The 26108-nt window shown below is 28.0% G+C and overlaps 1 protein-coding gene across 1 annotated transcript in view; it reads left to right on the forward strand.

The window, feature by feature from the left end:
• Positions 1-20175, forward strand: part of LOC129983683 (protein NPAT-like) — a 45943-nt gene extending 25768 nt beyond the window's left edge. Inside the window, exons 7-13 of the mRNA XM_056093265.1 lie at positions 431-524; positions 1265-1384; positions 2761-2851; positions 4507-5598; positions 9372-14233; positions 15589-15612; positions 18877-20175. Of these exons, the coding sequence (XP_055949240.1) occupies positions 431-524; positions 1265-1384; positions 2761-2851; positions 4507-5598; positions 9372-14233; positions 15589-15612; positions 18877-18945 (6352 nt within the window). The 3' untranslated portion in view covers positions 18946-20175. The remainder of the gene's footprint in view (positions 1-430; positions 525-1264; positions 1385-2760; positions 2852-4506; positions 5599-9371; positions 14234-15588; positions 15613-18876) is intronic.
• Positions 20176-26108: the final 5933 nt, after the last annotated feature.

Below are 26108 nucleotides of genomic sequence, written 5' to 3' on the forward strand. Positions count from 1 at the left end.
CATTCAACTGAAGTCCTATTTCTATTATATGAATTCCCTACAATTGGTATTTGTCAAAATTGTGACAATATTTATCTGCCAGAATTATTCAGTCAGTTTATATAATATCACAATCAAATGATAAATCATCAAATCATTCATTCTTTGAGTCAAATTACAGTGTATTTTAACTCCAATCTGTGCTAAATTCTACTTGATGCCATATCTTATATCCTCAATGAAAAAGGTTAAAGGATCCTCAATGAATTCTTAAAATCAAATTAATCTGTGCACATCATGCTTCACATGATCATGAATGTTTCCATAACGCATACGTTAAAAAAATTATCATTATTTAGATATATATATGATTAAGTTACTTATTTTAACTTTTAATTATTTTATCAATAATTGTGAATTAAATAGGAATTGAGATATTTTGTATTTTCAGTACCATCCCAAGGAGGAGACTATTGAGTGAATCACCTCATTCTAAGCAGATTGCTTCCAATGACAACAGTTTTGTTTCTATCCATGAGAATGTGGTAATGCATTATTTTAAATTTTTAAAAAATTTAGATTTGCTTATCCAAATTAAATAAAAGTATTATTTAAAGTATCACTTTAGTAAAAATAAAAGAAAAAGAAAAAAAGTATCATTTAAGTTTTAAATATCAAATGCCAAATTAATTTTAATATTCACTTTCATAAAAAATTATACCACTAAGAACTTTTAAAATTTATTTCTTGTTGACATTTTGACATGACTGCAATTTGTATTTTTATGGAGTATGGTGTTTTTATATTATATTTTTGTTATGTACACTTTATGTCATATACACTTATTCCATTTAATTAGTAACCTAATGTGTTATATGCAAAATACTTTTTTTTCATTCTATAGCTTAGTCCACAAAAGTAAACTTTAGTACTAATTAATAAAACTGATAATGATTAAAGAATAATCTTTTCAATATTCTTTAAATATTATTAATGTAATGAAACAGAATTCTTTGATCTAATATTAACCTATTCTGTATTCATCAGACTTGTAAAAAATTCTGTTTAACAAATTTTTGCCAATGTAGACAAAACCTAAGTTGAAAGATTGAGTTTAATTATTTCTTTTAAAACAAACTCTCTAAGGTTAATTGAGTTTACATTAGTTGAAGTACTTATATGATCTATATGCTTTTATTTTGCCCTTGTTTGTAACATTTTATTAGTGATTTTTATTATAATATATTTCTAATAATATTTAATGATTTATATTTTATATTAAAAGGAGTCTATCATTGAAGAACTTATGGCAAACCAACCTTTTACTCAAAGACTTGCTGATAATATCAATAAAGTCATTTGTGAAGAACCTGAAGCATCAAATTCTAACTTTCCAACTTTGCAGGTGAAAATTAATTTAGAGTGTTTGCCATTTTCATTTGTGTATTTATAATAATTCAATGCCATGGCAGTTGAATAATGGCATTCAGAAATGTCTTGTGAATGTCTAAACAAACAAACACACAATTACTATGTTTGAATGGGGAAGTTGGTATCTACATGTCTTAATTCCCTCTTGGTTCATTTTTATTGCATCATTTGGATTGATTGCTCATTCAATAATGGCAAAAGAGCAAATGCTTGGAATGTATGAAAGGGCAGGGATTTCTGTGTACAATAGCTAAGTCTTCATTGATGGGGGGAGGGAGATGAAATGAAACAGGTGTGAAGTACCCATGAATGATTAGCCTTAATGAGTGACCAAGAATGGGAATGACATTCAGTACCACCATCCTATTCACATGGCATGAGGTTACTATTAATGGCTAGTTTTAAAGGAAATGCTTTTAAGAAATTTGAATTACTTTTTTAAACTTCCAAGATTTAATGCAAATTATTTTAGGAATACCTAAAATAGATATTATTGTTCTTAAATGGGGGGAGTGCAGGGTTATGCATGGGAAACAGATTTTAAACTTGCTGGAAAAAGGAATGAGAGATATGTTCCAGATGTCTTTCAATATCCCCATATATTGCCATTTGGTATATCCATCATTCCAGTCTTCCCCCCCCCCTTCAACATTTTGTTTTGCTTGTTGTGAGAGGTGTGTGCTAAGCTAGGTTCAATTGTATATGCATGCATGTATGTATTTCAGTTTTTATATACATAAAGTAAAATAACATCTTTTGAGGAAAATCTTGAAATTATATTGTATATGTATCAGACAATTTTTTTGCATTGTTGTAAGCCTTGCTTTTCCTTCTCCCTCTTTAAAAAAGTGGAGATGTTTTACGGGGGGCATGGGGTTTTAATACAATACATTTATTCAGTAAAGGAATAAAGTAGACTGAAGAGAAATATTTAGTTAAAGAAAAAAAAAAAACATCAACTTTTTAAAAACTCTTTAATATAATAAATCGCAAGGAAGGGCTTCATCGTCATTCAGTTAAATTGATGTAAAATAATTAAAACATCCATTTTATAGCATGAAATATTTCTGTAGTATGATTTAAAATTTTTCATCATTTTGATGATTCTTTGTTTTAATAGAAAATAATTATATCTTAAACTGCTTTTTTTTTTTTTTTTTTTTTTTTTTTACTGAAATTCTTTGTACAAAAACTTAAATGATTTAAGTTTTCAGTTGAAAAATGATTTCTGATATTTCTTAATAATAGTTAATCATATGACTGAATTCTTCTTATCTCTATTATGATCGTATTATTTTAATGTTTTTGAGTATGGTTGAATGCATTAAATGTATATCTTATATTTTTTAGGACATTCAAAATTCTGATATTGTGATACAAAATATTCTAGCCAGAGCTGAATCAGACTCCTTATTTAATGACATAATTTCTCTCTTTGGAAGTAAGTACATTGATTTAATCCATTTCAATGATTTGAAAATGCATTATGCCTTGAGACAACTATGAAAAAAAAAAAAGTATTCTGGTATATTTTGTTGTTTTGAGCTTGAGAGAAAAATCATACCCTACATATTATTTGTGAATGAATTAATTGCCAGTCTTCTGCTTAATGGTAATAAATATTTAAATTTTAATGGAGAATTCTTCCATTTTCAAATTATGTTTAACAAAAAAATTTTGTTTTTAAAAGAAATTATTTGTGGTTGATTTATTTGTTTAATGATATAATTAAATAAAGAGTTGTTCTTTGTTTTTTCTCCCCTCACCTCTATGTAATAGCAAAAAGAAAAGAAAAAAAAAACGGAATCTATCTATAATTTATATGCTTAAAGATATTATTAAATAAAAGGGTATTCTTTGTTGTTGTTCCCTTTCCCACTCCAAATTAAACAAGTTTCAAAGGTAAAAATATTATATAATTTTTACATAAAATAAGTTATTTAGAAATACAATTCAAAGTCTCATCGTTCTATTTAAAAGTTTCTACATATCCATTTTATTTATTTTAGTGAAGACTACGGAGTTATGGTTATATAGTGAAAAACTACAAAAAAAAAAAAAAAAAAAAAAAAACTGAAAATATCTTCTTTCAACAATTCTGGCTTATTTAGTCAATAATAAAGGTCTCTTAAATAATTTTAAATAATAGTTGAAAATATTTTTTAATTAATTAAAATTCTTTGGAAATATCTATTCTTCAATAATTTGTTGATATACTATTTAAATGGAATATATCTGTAAGAAGTGCTACTGATGATTGGTTAAGCAATGCTGGGGGGATATGCATGTGTCAAAAACAAAAAGAAAATGTAATTATGTATAATTATATAAGTAACATACATTTAATTAAAATTGTTATGCTATGGTCAAAATTTAAAAATATTTTTTATAGCATTTCCTAGAAATTATAGTTTTCTTCATACTATCCCAAAAACTGTTAGTCTTTCCTCTTAAGGGTTTTTAATAGCTTCTTCATCACTCTTTATTTATTCTTTCATAACACTTTGCTATGTATTATGCTTCTGTAAGATATTCAGTGGTCACTATATTGTTATTGACATGGATAAAATTAGACAGCTCTTTCACTTCCATAATAAATCAGAAAGTATAATTGTAATGTCACAAGATTTTATTGAAAATTCAAAAATGGAAAGTCACAAAATGTTGTAAAAAAATTCTTTAAATGGAGATTATTTTTTATAATATGGAGAGGAGATATATGTTTATGCTTAAACATGTTATCTATTATCTATATTATAAAAAATTTATTACATGAAAGTTTGTTTGATGGATTCATTCACTTATTTTTGGCAATTAAAATGTCTGGTAAAATTATATTAATTTTTACTTTGTTAATCTTATGTATTCTTTTGTGATTTTTTGCATCATTTCATATTCTGTAATAATCGTATATTAATTAGCAATTCTGATTAGATCATTCTAATTATTTTAGTTTTGAAAATTGACTTGAGTGTTCAATTATTCTTGTTAAAATTTTTGATTTAACTGCTATATAAATTTACTGTCATTTTTAAGTATTAAAAAGATTAAAGATATCCAATTTAAAAAAAAAAAATGTATTCTGTATTTTTGCAGACAGCAGAGATTGTGATGATTTAAACATTCAAGAATCTGCTGCTGAAACTTCAGAGATTAACTTTTTAACCGAAGGTACTCAGACAAATAAAGATGAATGTGAACAAGCTACAGTTACTGAAACAAGTACTTCAAAAGATGAAACAGATAATTCAAAGAATCATGATAATATGCAAGAGAAAAATAATGACCAAAATTCAGAAAATGAAACATCTTCACAGCTGCCATCTTCATCTGAGGTTACTCCTCTTAGCAGTGAATCAGCTGCTAACCAAAATACGCCAACAGTTGCTAACGTTGAAGATCCTGAACCAATGCAAGTGGATCATGATAAAACAAATTTGACTCAGGAATCTGGTCCAAAAGATTTATTAGGCTCTTGCATGTCTATTATTCAACCAGATACTGAAACACATTTGCAAGACTGTAATTTTGAGCAAAATAATGATGTTCCTGATGATACTAATGAGGTACAGTCTTCACCATCTGATGTAAATGAAAGCTCCACCCCTGTTCCTGTTTCTGTGACGGAAAATATAACAGGACTCGATGATACAAGCACTTTGAAACCAGTGTCTATTGGAACACCTTTTCAAGTTGGATCTCAAATAGCTGTCTCACAAGCCACAAGCAACATTAACCAATCCATTCCAACCTCTCAAACAATTGTGTGCTATCCACCTTCATCTCTCACAAATAGTACAATGTCATTTATCCCAAGTAATAGAAATATTCCTATTCTACCTGCTGTTCAAAATCAAGGCTTCATTTTAAATTCCAATTTTCAGCCTTCACCTCTTTTGCAGTTTTCTTACTCACCAGCTCCTAGTTTCCCTGTGCAATCATTAGATAACTTCCAATCTAAAATAATTGTAGTTCAGCAACCATGCCCCACACATAGCTTGAATGCTACAAATTGGACAAATAATAATTTAACGAATGATGTCATTATTCCAGTTCAGACAGTGTCTGCTGAAAATGTAGCTCAGCCCTCTGTTATAAATCAATCTCCTATAAAAATACCTCATGATTATAGCCCTTCAAAGTCTTTCCTTGCATCTAATGTTGGGAATTTTGTAACAGTTACATCTGGTAAGTGATATTTAATTAATTTCTTAAAAAATAATTTAATTCAACTAACTAGATATTTAAAAAATATTCACATGACTTTTATTACATTCAATAAGACAAACATATATCTCTTAAGTGAGAATTTCAGAAACTGTAATCATAAGTCGATGTAATCAATCATACTTACTTGAGAATTATTATTGATAACCAATTCTAATTAGCAAGTTTTATACCAATCTTCCATTTTTGATTGAATTAAGTATTAAAGATTGAAATTTATATTAATTCGAATTGTTAGTTTAATTTTTATATCTTGGATAAAATCGAATCTAAATGAACAGGGTAAGTTCACTGGCATTTTGTTTATTGTAACCATAGAAATATTATAACATGTGCTGCAATATTCTTTCTTTTTAACTAATTTTTAATTTTAATTGAATGATAACATGTATTAGCATATTGATTAATTATAAAATGCTTCTTTCATATATATAATAAAGAATGTTTGTTTTCATATTTTTATATATGTAAAACTGTGATAAATATATATGTGGACTAAGAATCCAGCCCCATATAGTGTAAATATGAAAGCTGTTTCAATTCTGTCAGAATTGACTTGAAGTGACTTCTGATGCCCCCAAATATATATATAGAGAGAGAGAGAGGGAGAGAAAGATTATCTATTAGCATAGATATTTATCTTTTTGATGCATATGTTTCTGTTTCCTAGATGGAATAAATTTTAATGATTTAGGAGTTAGCTGGTGTCCTTTAAAAAAATGCAATTAAAAACATAAAATATGCACATGCAAGGATGTTATTTCCGTATTACTTTATAAGAATAATTTAATAGTGTGATATTTTTAAATAAACTTTTTTTACCATTAATTATCTATCAGATTTTATTTCTTTTTAGTTTTGAGCTAGAGAAAAATATTTCTACTGAATGAAAACATTTTAAAGGTTGCCTGTAACACCTCTGATTTTATTTTTGACAGCACCTTCTTCCCTTCACAAACTATGTAGTTGAAACAGCTGGAAACAATTTAAAAAGCAATACTTTGAAAAGTTTTCTCATTGTTGGCAAGAGACATATATTTTTCTATGATAAGTGAAAACATTGAAGAGAAAAATGCATTATATTACTGAGGGATTTACATGGTGGCCAGCCTACTGGGAATCGGGGAATTCCAGGAGGTTGGGAAAAGTGAGGGAAATTTATTATAAAACTAGACATTTTTTTATAAATCAGTGACTTTTATTAAACATGATAATTTGCTGGTATTATTTCATAAGTAGTATGATACATCATTGGCGGCTAATGAAAATCAAACTTTCACTGATAGTGTAAAACAGACTACAAAATAGAAAGATTAACCACCATATCTAATTTATTGCATATATGTATAAATATATAATATTTTCGTCGAAAGTTTTTGTGTGCTTTTTTTTTTCAGAACGACAAGTTATTGGCATAATTAGCAAAAATGCTATTGCATACTATGGGAAAAGGCAGTATAACTAAAACCCAGATCTTTTTGCTATTATGATTTTAAGTTTTAATGGGTCTCTTTTATTTAAAAAGATATATATATATATAGAGAGAGAGAGAGAGGGAGCTACCCTCCTCCCTTTTCTTTCTTCAAATATCAAATCATTTATACCATGTGTTGCAAAAATATGTATTTTAGGTATTAATATTCCAAAGTGGTTATAAAATAGTGACCCATTATTACAATTCAAAATTATTTTATTTTAATTAAATAAGTATTTTGCAATAATTATTTCCCCCCTCTTCTTGGAGATCTTTTTGTTGAATTATGAAGTATAGGATGTTATTATTATACTTTAAGTAAAACATTTTTTTTTTTAAACATTATGAATACAGATTATTAAATTCTTCATATGAATGGATACTATGAACGACATGAAATGGGCATTGTTGCTAATATTTTCTTTTAACATTTTTTTTTTTTTTAATTTTGTGTTAATTTAAAATTCCCATACATTCAACAACATGCTCTATAATATTAAAATAATATAAAACTAGAAATTAATTGGTTTGGTACATTATAGGTACAAATGACTTGTAATTTAAAAAAAAATTAAAAGAGAAGGGCAGCATTTATTTTATACAGTTTGATGTATATGTAACTATTGCCATAAAAATTTACAAAATGATTCATACTATCTTTTTTGAAATTTATACCTATAAAACATTTTCCTTAGTATGCAATGAAGGGAAAAAAAAATTGATAAGGACCAGTTTTTCACTTTTTTTCTCTATTTTATGGATTAAGCATTAAGCCAACATGCAAGTGATTTTTTTAAAAATTATTATAGTTGGTAAGCTAAAAGTCAATGCAATTTTGATTTCATTGACGAATTTTTCTTATTTCGATACAGAGATTTCATTTTTTATTTGTAAATGATTTTTTTATCTCTCTGTTACTAAAATTATTGTCCAGCTCTGATTGGCATCATGGTAAACAGTATGGATAGGGAAGACCCCACTGGAAGGAAACAAATCATTTCATTCTTAAGCACTCCACCAATGTGCATGTATTTTTGTATTGCATTTTTCTTGAGTAAATTTGACAAACAGATTTGAGATATGACTGTTTGGCTAAAAGTCAATCTGGATGGGCATGTATCTTGCAGTGTTTGTCTAGAGTGTATTTTCTAATATATTTGCAAAAAGGGGGGGGGGAGGGTTTTACATAATTGAAGCTAATCTGAAATTCAGTAAGTGAAATTGTTTTTTTTTTTCTTTCTGAGAATTAAACGATATTTTACATTGATTTTAGTTAAAAGGGTGGAACAATTTTTCAAATAAAGGTAAGAACTTATTGTACAGTAATTAAAGAGAATAAAATAAAGCGACATTGTTCTAAAGATAGAAAATCCAAAAAATGCCAGGGAAATTTCTTAAAGAACCTGGAAATGTCAGAGAAATTCAAACAGCAGAAATGCTGGTCACCCTGATTTAAATATTAGGTGAAAATAAAATAAATTAGTAATTATATTTATACATTGAAAAGAAAAGGTGAAGGGGATAGAAGTATTGCAGTTCTGCTATGCCAATGCATGAGCTGCCCCTAAATCAAATTCCAATCCAAGATCTTTAAAAAAGAATAGCCAATATTTTATTTTTTGTATTATAATTACGTACAATAATTGCAAAGGATATATATATATTTTTATTTATGTACTCAATTTAGTATCTGATATCTATTAACGAGTGAAGTTTCTTGTAAATACCTATTCTTATGCTCATCAAATTTCATGCCTTAAAATCACAAATGTAGATGTCAGTTTTACATTAAGAATAAAATGCTACAATTTATTTTAAAGAATTTTTCTTTTCCCATGATTAGTTTCTTCTCAAAGAAAGCCATCTGTTTTTCATTAAGTATTGTGATTTATTAAATTAATATTAATGAAATATGAATAATAGCAAACCTTTGCAATGCTCTTTTTTTAAAAAGAATTCTTTAAAAGAATCCATCTTCTTTCTGCCAATTAAACAATGATTTGCTGAAAACAGAGAAGGAATAAATGCGATTTGAATTATATAAGAATCGTATTTCATTTTCATTACAAGCACTTATTTAAGTAATTATAAATCTGTTGCTTTCACTCGAGATTTTAAATGATAGAGATGATTTTATATTTTTAATATAATGTATATTTTAAAAAATATCTAAATATGTCAAAAATTATCTGCTTATGTTAAACGAAGTACTATAAATTAAAAGACGTTTTTATTCATATTATTTTCATTTTTCTTATAGAAACTGCTCAATCAAAGAAGAATGCAGATAAAAAGCAAAGCTCCAAGTTCAATATCCCTGCATCACCAGCGAAAAATTCACTTGGTAAAAAGAAGTCAAAAAGGCCTCCGAAAAAGAAACGAAGGCCATTATTTCCTTCTCCTAAAGATCCTGACAATCCACCAGAGAGTGAAATTAGTGATTATGTTCCTGTTCTCTCCATTCCAGACCCTTCACCTAACAAAGATGAATCGATGTCTGCCATGGAAATATTGACATCTATAACTGAAGGTGCAAATACACAAAGCCCATTACTAAAAGCTATGATTTCATCTGCCAAAATTTTGGCTGAAAAAGGTGGTAGACTAAATTCCACACATGTCAGGACCCTTGAATTTTCTGCTCCTGAGACTGTTCAGGAGGAAGGAAATAAATCAAAACAATCCAGAACTTCTACTGAAATCGATGGCAGGCGATCTTCTCCACGCTTGAAACAAAAAACTTCCTGTAAATCACCATGTTGCTCTCCTTTGAAGCCTGTTGAAAATGCAAATGCTAAAAAGAATGGTAGTAAGCTCTGCACTAAGGAAAAAGTGGATATGACTGCTGATTTGGTCTCAAATGCAATTGAAAAATTAACTGCCCATAAAGCTGTTTCTTCTTCAATGTCTAGTGTTGTGCTAAGTGCTATGCAAGATGCTTTACAAGCAAAACCTGTGAAAAGCAAAAAGCAAGATTCATCATCTGTTTGCGATGTGTTCCAAAGAGCTGAAATAAGTTTGTCCCCAATTAAGAAAACTCCACTGAAAGTTTCATCCATCGGTAAAAAAGCAATATCAAGAGATCAATATTTTCCAGATTCCTCATCTGCTAGTGATTCAGAATCAGATAATATACCATTGAGTTTAATTATTGCATCTAAGTCAAAAGATACTAATATAAAAGAAACTGAAACATCTACTCTTAAACAAAATAATACACAAAAATCAAATGTTGAAAAGGAAACAAATAAAAGTGTTGTAGAAGAAATTCTCCCTTGTGCAGATAAGGAATGCATAAATAAACTAGCACTGCATAAAGCTTCTGAATTGTCTGAAAGTTCTGCTGTTCCATTAAATACTAAATCTACTGAACTTTCAAAGGCAGCAGTTGGGAAGTCTAGTTTTAAAGAAGATTCTAATTCACATGTAAATATATCAAAAACTGTCTGTCCAAACAAAGAAAATAAAAGTTCTAAAAAAGCCAATGGTTCAAAGAAAATTAAATCAAATAAGTTAGACCATCATATTCAGCAAGAATCTTCTAAAGTGAGTGAAGAAATAAAAAAAGTGCCTGATAATTCCCCATGTGATCTTATTGTTCTTGATAGTGATGAAGATATGGAGGTACCTGAAATAGAGAATGAAAATATTGCTTCCCCCGTGATATGTAGTTCTGAAAGTAAATCTTCAAAGAAAGAACAGAAGAGAAAACGTAAGAAGAAAAAGCTTCGTACAAAATTAATTTCACCTTCAAAAGAAAAAGCTTTGGGTCATAAAAAATCTGAAAGAAGAAATTCATCAGTATCTCGAAAGTCAAATTCACCAAGAATTAGTGAAACAAGTGATAATCTTTTAAAAAGTGATAAATCCAGTCCTCGGAGTGAAAAAAACAGCTGTAAAGTATCACAAGAGAACTTTACAGAGGAGAAGCAAAATAATAAAAAGTCGAAGAGTGAAGACTCAAACATGTCTAAAAAATTAAGTGAAAAAATAAATATAAATGAAACTAATAATCATCCTTTGTCAAATGAAGAGACAGATGCTCCATCTCAAAAAAATAATTCTAGGATATCTCAAAAATTTCCCATAGAGAAACAAATAAGTTCAGAGAAGGATAAATGGTACATATCATCACCTCAAAAAGAGAAAGAAGTTTGCCACTCTGATTCATTAGAAAAGAGTCAGTATTCATCAGGAACAATAAAGAAAAGCAAAAAAATTGATGAACTTTGTGATAAATTGAGATTGAATGTTGTTCAAAATTCTCCTAAGAAGGAAGGCACTATAAATTCTTTAACTAAGGCACTTCATAAATTGCCGCCAGTTGTGACAAATATAACTGCTAAAAATTCAACTCATATACCAGTTAATGAAACCTCATTTGAACAAGGACTTCTTCCTTCAGAAACAACTGCACCTTTGAACCCTGCTGAAAAGGAAACATTAAAGCCTACATCTATTGAAATTTTAGGAACAGAGAAATCAGTAATCTATGCAGATATAAGAAATACAGTAACACTAGATCCTGAAATTACTATTAATTCCAAACAGTCCAGTATAAGTGATGAGCCTATAAAACCGAATGTTAAAAAGAGAGTGCTGCCTCCTCCCAAAAAAAGGATAAGACCAGTTCCAGTTGCTTCTCCACGTGATGGTAGATTTTCTCCTTTTTCACCTTTTTCTTCTCCGGCGCATTCAGTTTGCTTTGATTCAACTTTAAAACCTAAAGAAATTCCTTCTATATCTAGAAATCCTTCTGACTCACCAATCAATAAAATAATTTCTTGTCTGTCTGATCTGCCTTCTCCAGCACAATTACCTTTTATTGACCCACCTTCAAGACCTGTAGAAATGCATTCTATAGCTAGAAATATCTCTAATGCAGAAGAAATTAATGAAACAGTTTCTTCGGCACCTGAATTGAGTTCACCAATAAACACTATTTGTTCAGAAACAACTGTTAAAACTAAAGAAATGTCTTCTGTAACTCCAATAAATGTTGGTCCTGTACGAAAATGCTCTGCAGGTAAGCCAAAAGCAATGGCAGAGTTCTATAAAAGTGCTTTGCCAGATCGTGAAAGTGATTTGCCGATCAGCCCTGATCCTATGTCTAGTTCCTCATGTACATTAGATACTCTTCTTGCTCGAAGAAATATTCCATCAGCTGATATTTGTGAAACAGCTTCCAATAAGGAGAACAGTCTTATAAATAAAATATCCCCTAAAAAGAAAGAAGCAGAAAAAGTAAGTCAAAAAAGAAAGCTTTCATCAACCTCTATAAAAGACTCCTCAGATGAAGAAGGTTTGATAAAATCTCCGTCAAGAGCAGAGACTATTGTTAGAAACACTTCAGATACTGAAACTGCATCTGAATATGTTGCATTACTTTCTCCTCAAGTTCATTTAAAAGATGTGCATTTATCATCATCTGATGAAGAAGGCTTGATAAAATCTCCAGTGAAAAATTTAAGCCATGGACAAAAAAGTGATCAAATATCAGTTCAACCAGAAAAGAAACAAAAACTTTCTACTGGTTTTAGTCCACACCTTGAAAACTTAAATAGTTCTGTTTCAGATCAATTAAAGTCTGTTAAAACTGATAGTTTTTTACTTCATGACAAAACTGCAGAAAAGCATCTCCAAGAAGAAAAATCACCAGTTCATCATTCAATTCTGTTAAATAAAGCTAAATCTAAATCAAACCTGAAAAAAAATGTTGTCTCCCCAGTGATTCCAGCTGGAGTAAAAATTCCTGACAAATGGAATAATTCTAAAATTAATAACTATTCAAGTATTATTACAAGACCTGAAGATGAAACAAGATTCAAGGGGCCTAGAAGAAGTAGGCCAAATATAAAAGTTGTAGGTTTTAAATCTCCATCAAAGCCCAGTTCATCTTTTAAAAGGAAAAATGAGCACCCATCTAGTCATCTAAATAGACCAAATCCTTATAGAACACTATATTCTGAGAGACAAGCTCGTAGGCTGCAGTTAGAAAATCGTAGATCATCTTTCCGACAATCGCCTAACCTCAATAATAATCGATCTTCTACTCACCCTCATAGGCATGAAAATAAGCATATAACATCTCCTAATTTTAACTACAGTGAAAGCAATTTGTCTTTTTCCAAAGAATCAACAACTAGAAATTATTCTAGGAAGAAGCATGAGCATAGAGATATATCCAATAAAAGCAGTGAAATTGGCTGTCGGAACAATGACTCTCAGAAACACTTGTTCCCATATGAATCATCAAGCAACAGAAATACAAGCAAGCATGAAAGTTCTAACTCCAATTTCAAAGTATCTGAAAAAGATCTTGACCATCAAGATTCTTCCAATAAACACAAACAAAAAGAAAGAACAATTTTACTTGAAAAATCCAATCCAGTAAAGGAAACTCGTGATAAATTATCAACAAAAAATATTGCAAATGTTGAAGTGCCAGAAAAGCCAAATAAAAACATCACAAGTGTGAAAAAATCCAATGAAAGCTTTCATAAGCAAGCATCATCTAGCAATTTTCCTGATGATGAGGAAAAAGGATACAATAAGGGTATTTTAGCCAAAGAAAAATTGATAAGTACTAATAATAAACATAAATCTGCTAATAATTTAAGTGATGAAAATAAAGCATCTCTTGTTTCTGAAAAATGTGATGCAGTTTTTGAGAAAAGCAGAATTAGACTAGAGGTAGATCAAATACAACAAAATAAGTTATCATATAATGAAGACACAGAACTGTCTCATTCAGAATCAGGAACTTTATTAAAGGAAAGTCATACTGAATTGAGGCAAGAATCACAACTTGAAAATAGCTCACAAATTCTCAATACTGAACAAAATAAAGAAGGTGGGGATGAACACTCAGACTTAAATGATTGTAAGATTTTTGATGAAGCTGTAGGTTCTTTAAGCAGGACATCTACTGACCAGAAAGAACTAGATCAAGCTGTAGCTTTCTTAACTAATGATGAAGTTCCAAAATCACAAGAACCTGTGAAATCTAGTCAAAATATTGCTGATGGAGACAAGGTTACAGATGACGCTCCAGATAAAGATTCTGATGATTTTGGTGCATTGGTTATAAAACAATTGTCCAAAGCAGCTGGCCTTTCAGTGGTAAACTTTTTTTTATATAGATTTTTGACATTTAAATTGAGTTATTAATTAATTCTAAGCATTTAAGTTGAATCATAAATAGTTTTCTGCTAGGCTTTAGCATTTGTGAATGGTTGATATAAAGTAATTTCACATTATACAGAATATCCCAAAGGATTGAAATTTATACTTTATTTTTTTTTATATTAAAAGATTAGTAGACAATTGCTATAAAAAGTTGTAAATTGCATTAAGATTCAAAATAAGCTATTGAAATAAAATTATTTTAATGAAATAATTCTATCATTATTTTTCAAAAAGTTGCACATTTTAAATTTTTATATGAGTTCTACTAAGACAAAATTCTATGCATTTGCATCCTTAAAATTTACTGAATTATATTTAATAAAGGAAAGATAGTTTATATTATTTTTTCGTGCCATTTAAACTGTTTTCTTTTCAATAAAAAACCAAACCACTGCACTTTTTTTTTCTTCTTCTTCTTCTATTATATGGTTTTTAAATGAATTGAAAAGTTGTGTTTAATAGTACTAAAAAAATTAACTCTCCAGAACAAATATAATAAATTTTTGAACTAATTATTTATAAGATAGAAAAAGCAATTTGTTTTATATACTTTTGAGAAGAAAATTATTATCAGTATTGAATACTAGTTTACAAAAATTAATTATATCCATTGCTATAATTAGCATGTTTCATGTTGCTTTTAATCAAAGCAAACTAATTTTTTTAAATAAAATTCTTTAATAAGGCCACTAAATACTAATGCATGATTTAATGATCATATTATGTGATCATTTAATAAACCACCTACAGTAAAAATGTATATGATGTGGGTGATTTAATTTGACATTTACAATGTATTTTTACTGCTAGAATCGAATTTTACTTCACATTATTTATATAACATTGTGCCCAAATAAAAGCTATCATGAAAACCATGCATTAATTATCATTTTCAGGAGAAAAGAATATCAAAGCAGTGACTTTTAAAATGCTTTTCAATCTATCAGAATCTATGTTGTATGGCTGGTGCATTTTAAACTGCTCAGAAAACTTATACTAAAGTTTTATTTTTTAACTGTCAGATTTTACTATTTTATCAGTTTGATGTTTTCGAATAAACATTATAATTTTTGGTCAAAATGTAGTATTTTATAGATTTACTTGCAAAACTGCAATGGTGAGCCACTGAAGTTATTTATCTTACTATTTTTGCTTCTGAATAATGAATAAGATTAGCCTCTGCTTAAATTTAGTTTTTTTGTCCATATTGCTTTTTATATATTTTTATAGACTGTTAAAATTTTTTAAATTATTTATATTCATGATTTTTTTTTTCCTTCTTTTTTTAGCCTATGCAGGTTCAAGACATCTCTGTAAGTATTTCATTTTATTTATATGGTATGGACATTTTGAATTTTATATGTTAGTTTAAATTTCATAATATAGTTTTATTTAAAAAAATAAACTGTATGGCAAATATTTTTCTTTAAAGAATTTTAAATCATTGATAAAAGATTATTTTTATAAATTGACTCTCCTGTTATGGAGATAAGAAGTATTGACATTATGTTTGTTTTCGCTTTCTTCGTGAATGTAATAGTAGTTTGGAGGGAGTTAGTCAGATTCTGATGATAAGTTGTGTTTCTATTTGATGAGAGGGATGAGCCACTCACCTTGTGGCCTTTAACATGTTCACCTGTTTGCTCATTTTAAATTTTGTATCAGTTTGTTTATTCAGAATGTTGTGATCACTGAATTGACTGGTGGGAAGAGATAAAGAAAAATAAAATCTGCATCAGTTCAAAAACAAATTCTCATCTATGCAAACTGGAGCTAAATAATGATATTGTCTTGTACTTCAACTTATTAGCTAACAACTAAGCAAGTTGCATGATAATTTTAATATAAATAAAGAAAAATTTGATGTTATGAAGGCAAAATTAGATTTCATTTGTCTGGAGATATAGGAACAGGTAATAGTAAAAATACTGTATCCCCCCCCCTAATTCTCTTATAAAAAGAGAAGTGCCCAGACATTAAATTCTGCTGGATTGCTAATCTTGGTAGTATTTTAAGTACATCAGGATATGAATGTAAAATTGATTACAAAATTTTATATTTACAAACATGAAATTGGGGGGGGAAACACTTATACTAAGTGTTTTTTTAAAGACTTTTTCACTTTTAATATGGTTTGAAGGATTACCTCTGTTTAAAAGATATAATAAATATATTAAAATTCAAAAACAGCTCAGTATATTTATACATAGAAATAATAAAATAAATTAACATCCAATAACTTCTTATAACTGTGTTTGAGACCTAGTTATAAGAAGTAAGTTTGATGACTTAGTGGTAAAATCTCAGGAGAGTCCCAGATTCAAAACCGGATCCTACTAAAGAACTACAATACATGTTAAATTCATTGAGGCTAAATGTTCAGTTGCTGGTGTGATTCAGAAATTTTTATTTTATTTATTTATTCGCTCTGGTGTCATTCATACTATCTGAACATGATTCAAAATTACAAGATTATCCCAAAAGACCCCATGTGCTACTTCAAAACACATTTGTATTTATTTTAACTCTATTAATTTTCCAACATCTGTATTTAACCCTGCATTTTGCAGTCTGTTTATTTCTCAGCTTTGGTTGTATTAATCTTTTTAAAAGTTACAATGGGCCTGGAGGAAATAACTTTGAAAATTAATTTTTAATTAAAATGATTGCTTAAAGGAACTTTCCTACTTAAAAAAAAAAAAAGAACTGCAAGTAAGATGTTTTATTCTAAGTATTAAACTATTCCAAACTAATTTTCTAAAAAAATAAATGTAAAATATATATAATACTTTGCAGAGTAACAATAAAAAGTTACAGAATGTAGTGTACACACCATTGTAGATAATTCCTTTAAACTGAAATTCCTGTGCAATTTTGGATCAGAAGTAGAGAGGTGTGGGCTTAATCATTCAAGCATATTATGTGAAACAATTTGGATATCTTATAATTATTTATATACAATAATAAAAATAATCATTAAATCCAAATTTAAAATCTTAATTATTTTGTCATATTTATTTTTATTATCATGAAAGATACATAAATGTTCAGCCATTTTTTTTTTTTTTTTTAATTTGTACTGCATTGGTTTTATGATTATGGCATTATTTGAAGATTGAATTTTTCCACTTAAGCAAAGCCTAGTTATTTAATATGTTTTATTAGATTGTTTTTAAAATACATTTCACTATTGTATTGTAAAAAAATTACTCTTGTTAGAATTAAATTCCTGCTATTTTAGTTAAAATAAATTCCAGAGAAAAGAAAGGTGAAGGCTTTTGCAAAACTTTATTACTTTTTAACAGACATTCTGAAATTATCTCAAGGAAAAATGTACCATTAAAGGAAGTTAAAACAAATATTAATTGGAACATACCCACCAGCAGCTACGGAAATTAGGTGAAAACTCAGAATTATGGATATATATTGAAAAACTATGGGAACTACAAAATACATTGTGAATACCCTTTTCCCGAATCTTCATTCTCAGCAAGTATTCTTAGCTTGATTATAAAGAAACAAACAAAAAACGGAATCTTGTTTTAGCATGAATGCAAAAACTCTAGAGTTGCTTCTCATAGCATAATTGAATATGGGAGTTTGTTATGATGTTAAACTGAACAATAGTGACTGAAAAAAAAAAAGGAAAATTTCTTAATATGTAATGAAACAAAATTGTAAATATCTAACAAATAGCATTAATTTATTTGATCAACAAAATCGTGTTATGCAGTTTTTGAAAACACTTATTTCACTTATATATGCAGTCAGTAATAAATATCTTAAAGAATTTTGAATAATGTTTGAAAATATTTGTTTTAATTAGTTAAAATTCTTTAGAAATATTCTTTAGCAATTTTTATTCTTCAATAATTTGTTGATATTATGTTATATGTAATATATTGGTAAAAAATACTACTAATGACTGGATAACCAATATTGGAGGGTATATTGCAATATAACCCATTCATGTGACATTTATTTTCTTTTTATTATGGATTTGTATGTCTTATGTGTTGAATAATTTTAGTTAAAAAGCATTCAAAAACGTTTGAAACTGATTAGAAGAGTTATATAGTATATATATTATTAAATATATCAGAAAAATGAGAAATTATTAATATTTATTAATTGACTATTAATTCATATTGCACATAAACATAAAATATTTCTTTAGCAAACAAACAGAATTATATATATCAATAACTCTTAGTTTTTTTTTTTTTTAATTTGACTGTTTTTACCTAATTTATTTTTTATAATATATTTTAAAATATTCTGATTGATAAATATTCTAAATCATTTTGTAATTATATAGGGAAATGAAAACTTATAAAATCAAATATATCACTGTACACACTGCATGAAGGACACTTGCTAAATAATACCCAAAGTATTGCGACTCTGTATGAGCTGATTCATTATTTTGCATTTTGGCTTCAATAATGCATTATGAGTGTAGCTCATTATTCTATGCAAATGTAATAATATTAAATAATGAAATTTATTATGTGCATTTGTATATACCCATTAGTTAATTATACATTGTAATATTTTATTTCTATTTTTCTTCATAGCATCTCTTAGAGAAAATAAAAGAGTTAGGCCTGGAAAATATTGCAGACATCTTTGGCCAAAAGAAATAAAAATGACTCAAGTTTTTTTCCCCCCCTTCTGTAAGATGAACTTTTATTATATCAATTCATGCTTTTTTTTTTCTTTTTTTTTTTTTCTGCATTGGGTTTTAAACTAGCGTCTTTTTAAAGACATCATATACCATTTAAAATTTAAATAATTAATATTATATGCCCTTTTTTATTGATATTCTCACAGATAAATAATTTAAATTATTAATTTTTAAAAAATTATTTCTGTATGGTTAAATTTTTAAATAATTGCTTGCACTTTGATTGAAATTACTCCATGTGCCATTTTGTTCCATAAGACTAGATATATAACTCATTGCCGTTTTTCAAATCAACTGATCATTGAAAATAATTATTTTCATTTTTTTGTATATTCACTTCAATATTATTTCCGAACTATCTTCATTACTGTTCATCTATTTATAGTACAAATATAATTTTGTAAATAACTTGTATGACTTATTTATAATAATGTACCATTTTATTTCAATGTAGAAATCTTTTACTTTCTTAAATTTACAGAACTGACTAGTTTTTATCACACATTTCTTTATCTGTAGAATACTATTCAATAGAATGTTACAATTGACTTATTAAATTTTATGGTTTGAATTTTTAAAAAATTTTAATCTTAATATGAATGTTTTTATGAGCCTTTGATAAACTAAGACCTTATAACTATCACTGACAGATGCAAAAAACAAAACTTTTATCATCATTGTATTTTTATTATTTAGTTTTGAGTTCATATTGTAACATTTTAACTAGTACCAATTAGTACAATTTAATTTTTGTTCCCTTTATAATATTATTGTGAACACACTATATATTATAAAGGAAATACTGTAATGTTATCTGTTACTCTTGTATTTCTCACTATACTGAAGAAAACAATTATGTGCCTTATAAATCAAGTGATAATATATTTCTTTATAATGCCAAGGTGTATATAATTGATCATTGTACATAATCAGTTTTATAACATCAGTTTTATAACAGTTAAAAATAACATTCATAAATGCATTTATAACTTTTGTTAATTTCTTCTCTATTTTTTAATCTTTTATTATTCTAGATTTATCTTTTAGGCTAAAGCCTAAGTTAGCATGCAATTTTATTATTCATAAAGCATGAATGAATGTACCTATTAAATGCACCTAAAAAAGGAATTCTATTAAAAAAAGGAGGATAGAATTTTTCTTTAAAATTAAATTAAAAGTGGTCCAGTATTTCTTGTCACTGTTTTTGTTAAAAAAATTTTTTTTAACGTTCTTTGAAATAACTATTTATATTTTTGGTATTGACAGAATTGTTTATCTGTACATATTATTCATGTAAATTTTATTTGTATAGAAAGAAATAAAATTTTATATGTTATATTTCTGTTTTGGTTGTATTTATTTATAGTTAAATTCAGTGATATGCGAGAAGAAATATTGTGTCGAAAAATACTTTACTTTTTACTGTAAGAATGTAGATCTTCAGTGTTATTTTATATATATATATATATATATTTAATATGATACCAGAGAAATATAAAATAGGTATTTTTATTCATTCTATACCATGTGGTGCTCTATGGTATAAAAAGGTGGTGTTGCAATATCAATAGAATTAAATTAAAGCCTATTCTGAGGATAATGAATATTGATGGAAAAAATTATTGTAATAACATTTAATAATAATCTCATTATGAATGAATTATAATAAAGTAAAATATGATGAAGGTTAATGATAGAATTGTTGTTTTCTTCTTGACACTTGCATTTCTTCTTTTCTACCATCTTTCATGTTTCAAGGTTATTTTATCAGTAAGATTATTTTCAAACTTAAGTTGAACGTTCAGTGATTCTGAATTTGATGGGAGGTATATAATTGTATGAATAAGTACTCACGCACAATAAAAATAATTTCATAAGCTGGATTTTCTTGTTTTCTAACTTAATGGACGAATATTTGTGAAATTTTGACAATCTAATTTCAGATAATTTTGTCTTCAAATCTGAATAACATCGTATAATTAGGTTACTAGTTATTCGACTATGTAATGAAAGGAAGGGGATCACAGGAATTTTTTTTTTCTATTTAAAGTTTTCAATTCTATTACTTTTTCTCTGGATTTTTAATACAATGCAGTTTTCATTTTCTGTTGTAAAAAACATTGCTAGCAAAATTCAATTCCTTTTGGTTCAATAGTTCTGAAAATATGCAGGGTAGTCAGATTAACAATATTTGATGATTGTCACAATTCGGTAAATGGGTTTGCTATGAAAAAAGTATAGATAAAATGAAATAAGAAAGATCTTTGAATATTACTTTCGATTAATAATTGGATACTTTTTATAATCTTTTTATTTTCAAAATAATTATTATGTAAAAAGGGAAAAATAAAAAAAAGAATTGGATTGGTAAATGCATTCGATTTTACTGGCATTTAGACAAAATTGTTTTCAAGTATGTTTAACTGATTAGAGTTACTGAAAACTGAAAATCTTTGATCATCAAAATAATAATAAAGAAGTTTTCAAAAGTGAGTTGAATGAATACAGCTGTAAAATCTGAATAAATAAAGTAAAATAATAAATTCACGAATAGATTAATACTAGTATTAGCTTTTAATATAATGTCATTTTTAAAAATTAAATGAAAATTTAAAGATGTATGAATCCATTTTCTTATTTGTGATTCGTTTTTGACAAGAAAAAATGACATTGCCTTTAAAGGCACTTACCTGGGGGTCACCACCCTTTTTAATCACACCATTGGGTCATTTCGAAGAAGAATGCTGGTCCCTACTACACAAGACTCAATTAGGGATTTCAATACCGAATACCGGTATTTTGAGCCATTTGTACAATTTTGTAATACCGGTATTCACAAGTTTAAATACCGGTTTTTCGGTATTTACTGAAATTTTATTAAATTGTTTCCACTATATATTCAGGGATCGCGAACATAGCAAAATAGTTTACGTTTTTGTTTTTATGTCTCCCTAATGAGCGAAATTAATTAACTAATTAATTGCTTAAATCTAAATTAGCTGCGAAACAGGGATTATCCCCCAACGAAGATATTGTATCCATAATGACTGATGGAGCAACAAAGTTGATTAATGCAAATCAGCAATTGTGCTATGCACATGGAATTGAATTAGGAGTAATAGATGTATTATACCAAAAAAATAAAGAACAGAAGAATCCAAATACTGTGGATATAGAAACTTCGGATTCCAACTTTGAAGAGAATAAGAGTCAGAGTGATATTGGCAATGAAGATAATGACAATGTAATTGTTGAAGAAGAAACTGCTAATAAGGATGAAATATTAACCATCAAGAATTGCTTCCTATAATTTATAAAGTTCGATTAATTGTTAAGATATTTAAACGTTTCTCTATAAAAAATGATGTATTACTAAAATATATACTAACTAAAAATAAAACAGAATATATGCTAATATTAGATTATAAAACACGTTGGAACAGTTTACACCTAATGATGGAACGATTTTTGAAACTGAGAAATCTAATCCAAAAAGCAATAATCGACTTAAACCTGTAAATTAATTTTTCAGATAGTGAATTCGACTTAATATCCATAACTATATCAGCTCTACTTCCAATAAAACTGACAATTGAGGCATTATGTCGGAGAGATTCTAATTATTAACAGCTAATGCAACAATAAATTTCATGTTGCAGTCTCTGAAAGAACAGCACACATCACTATCTGAAGAATTATATATTACATTGAAAAATCGCACAGAGGAAAGGCATACCGAAATAGAAAATGTCTTACGGTATTTACATAATTATAATGAGTTTAAAAATGAAAATGGAAAAGTGACAAACCAATTCAAATCTTATCAAGTTTAGAGTAAATTTTCTTAAAATGTTTTACCCACAAACCTATCCACATTCAGAAGAATTCGGTTCAGTTATCGAAGATTATGATGGCACTAATGTCGATAGTGAAAAGGAATTGTCTCTTGAACAAAAATTAGAATTAGCGATAATGAGGGATTTAGAAGTAAATACTTGGAAAAAGTATACCACGCATTGATAACAGTACCACTAACTAGCGTAGATGCCGAGCGTTTCGACAGATGGTAATTTTTACACAAAATTTCTTTTCAGGCTTAATGACAGTACAATTGATGCCGTATGTTTTTAAGATAACATCATTTCAAAAATTTGTAATAGTACCACAGACTAAATAGTGATATTTGCACTTTTTTGTGAGTTAAATAAGATATTCCTTTACTTTTTTCTGATTCTTTATATACTGTTATAATTTATAAGTTACAAATTATTTTTTGTGATATTTACACTCTCTAATAAAACTGTCAAATAAAACAAACACCTGTGTTTTTTTTCTTTTTCTAAAATTTCTAATACCGGTTTCCCGGTATTAAGATCTAAAAAATACCGAATACCGGTATTGAAATTTTAGTCCGGTATTGCAATCCCTAGACTCAATGTACACATCGGAAAAGGGACAGTACAAGATTTGACCATCTCTATCAAACTTGGTATGTTGGTTCGTTTTCGCTGATAAAGATTCTCTTCATTACTTATCCATGGCATCACATTGACAGGAATGACCGGTTTGTAAGGTAGTAGGGCCCACCTGTAAGATAGGAAGGCGCGAGGGTTGGTCAGTTGCTTCTATCGCTCCACCCCCATAGTCATTTTAGGCGAAGTCCTTTATATTTCCAAAATGATGTAAATTGTAAAAAACAGTTATCTCATTTCGGGTTTTCTTATTTATATAACTTATTCGGCTATTTCACTTGTCTTCATGCTAACTTTCTTCACTCTGATTGGAGTATTTTAATTTTTTCAAGCTTTGGCGACAGATTTGTGAGCCTGTAAGGGAATTTCTTCCCTACTTTATTCACTTTGATTGGAATATTTTAATTTTTTCCTGCTTTGGCGACAGATTTGTGAGCCTGTGAAGGAATTTCTTCCCTACTTTCTTCACTTTGATTGGAGTATTTTAAATTTTTTCTAGCTGTGGCGACAGATTTGTGAGCCTGTAAAAGAATTTCCTCCCACAATTTACAATTTCTCTGACAAATAAAGCCGTCTATTTCTCCGGAAGAAAGGGTTAAAAGATTCTCAACACAGCCGTAAGATAGGAGAGGTCTTACGGAGTTCAAAAACAGTCGCTCTTTCTTATTCTCTCTTTCACGTGTGTCGGGAAGGGAATATCCGTATGTACATTCCCTCCCCCTCTCAGACATAAACAAAATAATAATTTTTACCGTTTAATTTACACAGAACACATGACCTCAGAAATATTTTTATGACAGAGAGGAATGCTTGAAAATTTAGCAAACAACCTTTTAAAGAAGGGCAGAATGTTGGTTTTTTTCTATGGTTTTTACGTTAGTTAAAAAGTAAGGAAAAAATCTAATTGAAACAAACACTTTCAAAATAAAAAAAGTATATAAATTAATTTTTGTCAGATCAACAGTTGAAGTTTTTAAAATTATTAGATTATCCTTTTTAAATAAAAAGATAATCATTGCATAATAATTTACCGAAGTTAAAAGAATAATTCGTAACAATAATTCAACACAATAGATATATTCATAAAATAAAATAAAAAGTTATTCCATTATATTAATTTCACACTTGCAAAAGACTTCAACATAAAATAAAGAGGAATTTCCTATCAATTATTGAGCTTTTTTTAAACGTATGATCCAGTAATATATGACTTGTAACAATGATCACATGGTACAGTAAACTATTTGTATCCAAAATGAGCTTGTAAATATTTTAGCACCTGAAGTTCACTCTGGAATTTTAAAATAATTTTATTATTAATTTTAAATACAACCTCAGATATCTCAAAATTTAGAAAAAAAATGAATAAAGTTTATTGATATTGAAAACAATAAGCGACGAAACAAGAAAACTCTGTCGTGCTAAAAATTTGTGAATTTTTTATCTCTTTTAGGACAATTAAAGATCCTCCATCAAAGGATCTTGTAGAAGAAGTCTTTGTGCAAGAAAAATATGGATACAATAAAATGTTGCATACAAGAAAATGACTGTGTAGCAATATAAAATAGAAAGGATCCAATATTTATTAACTGTACAGCTCATAATCTAAATTCATTTTTAAAAGCTGCTTTTGAAGGAAGCAGATAAATGTATCAGTTTTTCGAAAGGATTCAAAATGTGTTTAGCTATTCCGGTAATAATAATGTTCATTGAAAAGAATTAAAAACAGTGCACCAGAATGGATCGGGTTACACGAAAATATTGAACCTTTTAAATCCAACTCCCGGGTCTAGTAAATATGATGCAGTATGTCTTAAAAGAAAAGCTTGGTAACGTGATGAAATGTTTTAACTGCATAATTTTGACTATCCAAAAGATGCAAAGAGAAGAATAAAGAGATTTTGCTAAAGAAAGAAAGAACTGAGAACATTTCATTTTGTTCTGTTTCTATAATGCGAAGTTTTAGGAATCCTAAAGTTAATTAAAAAAATTTTGCAGTCTGAAACCGTGAGGCTATTATTAGCATATGGATTATGGAGGAAATCCTTTCATATAATTAGCAAAATTCGAAAAAAAAAAAAAAATGGAGCTTTGGCGTATATAGTTTTAGAGATTTTTGAACCTTGGGAAATAGAATTTAAGAAGAACAGGTTTAGGAAAAGGAAATAAATAACACAGATTATGCGAAGAACGATTAAAAGACCAAGAATCTTATTTTAAGATAACTGTGTTTTGCCCAATGATAAAGACTTTTTACATTTAGTTTTGTCATCTTTTCTAAGGTATGAAGATGGTTCTTAATATTTACCAACTTAGATTCTAATGGAAACAAACAAACAAAAAAATATCCATAACAAAACAGTTTGTATGTAATTTTCCAGAAAATGTGTTATCTACTTTTTCATTCCAATCTTTTGTTAAGGCATAATTTAAAAAAGAAACTTAAAAAAATTAATGGCATCAGAGGATTGACAGAATTGTTCATAGTGACTCACAGTTTATTTGCATTGTGTTTTTTGGATGCATACATTTAACGTTTCTAGTGACTATAACAGCACATTGCCGAAGTTATCAAAAGAGCTATCAAAATTGAGAAAGTCATCGTATGATATGACTTGGGTGTAAGAGACGGATTTACCAATATTCGCAC

Source organism: Argiope bruennichi, chromosome 9, assembly GCF_947563725.1.
Source record: "Argiope bruennichi chromosome 9, qqArgBrue1.1, whole genome shotgun sequence".
NCBI lineage: Eukaryota > Metazoa > Arthropoda > Arachnida > Araneae > Araneidae > Argiope > Argiope bruennichi.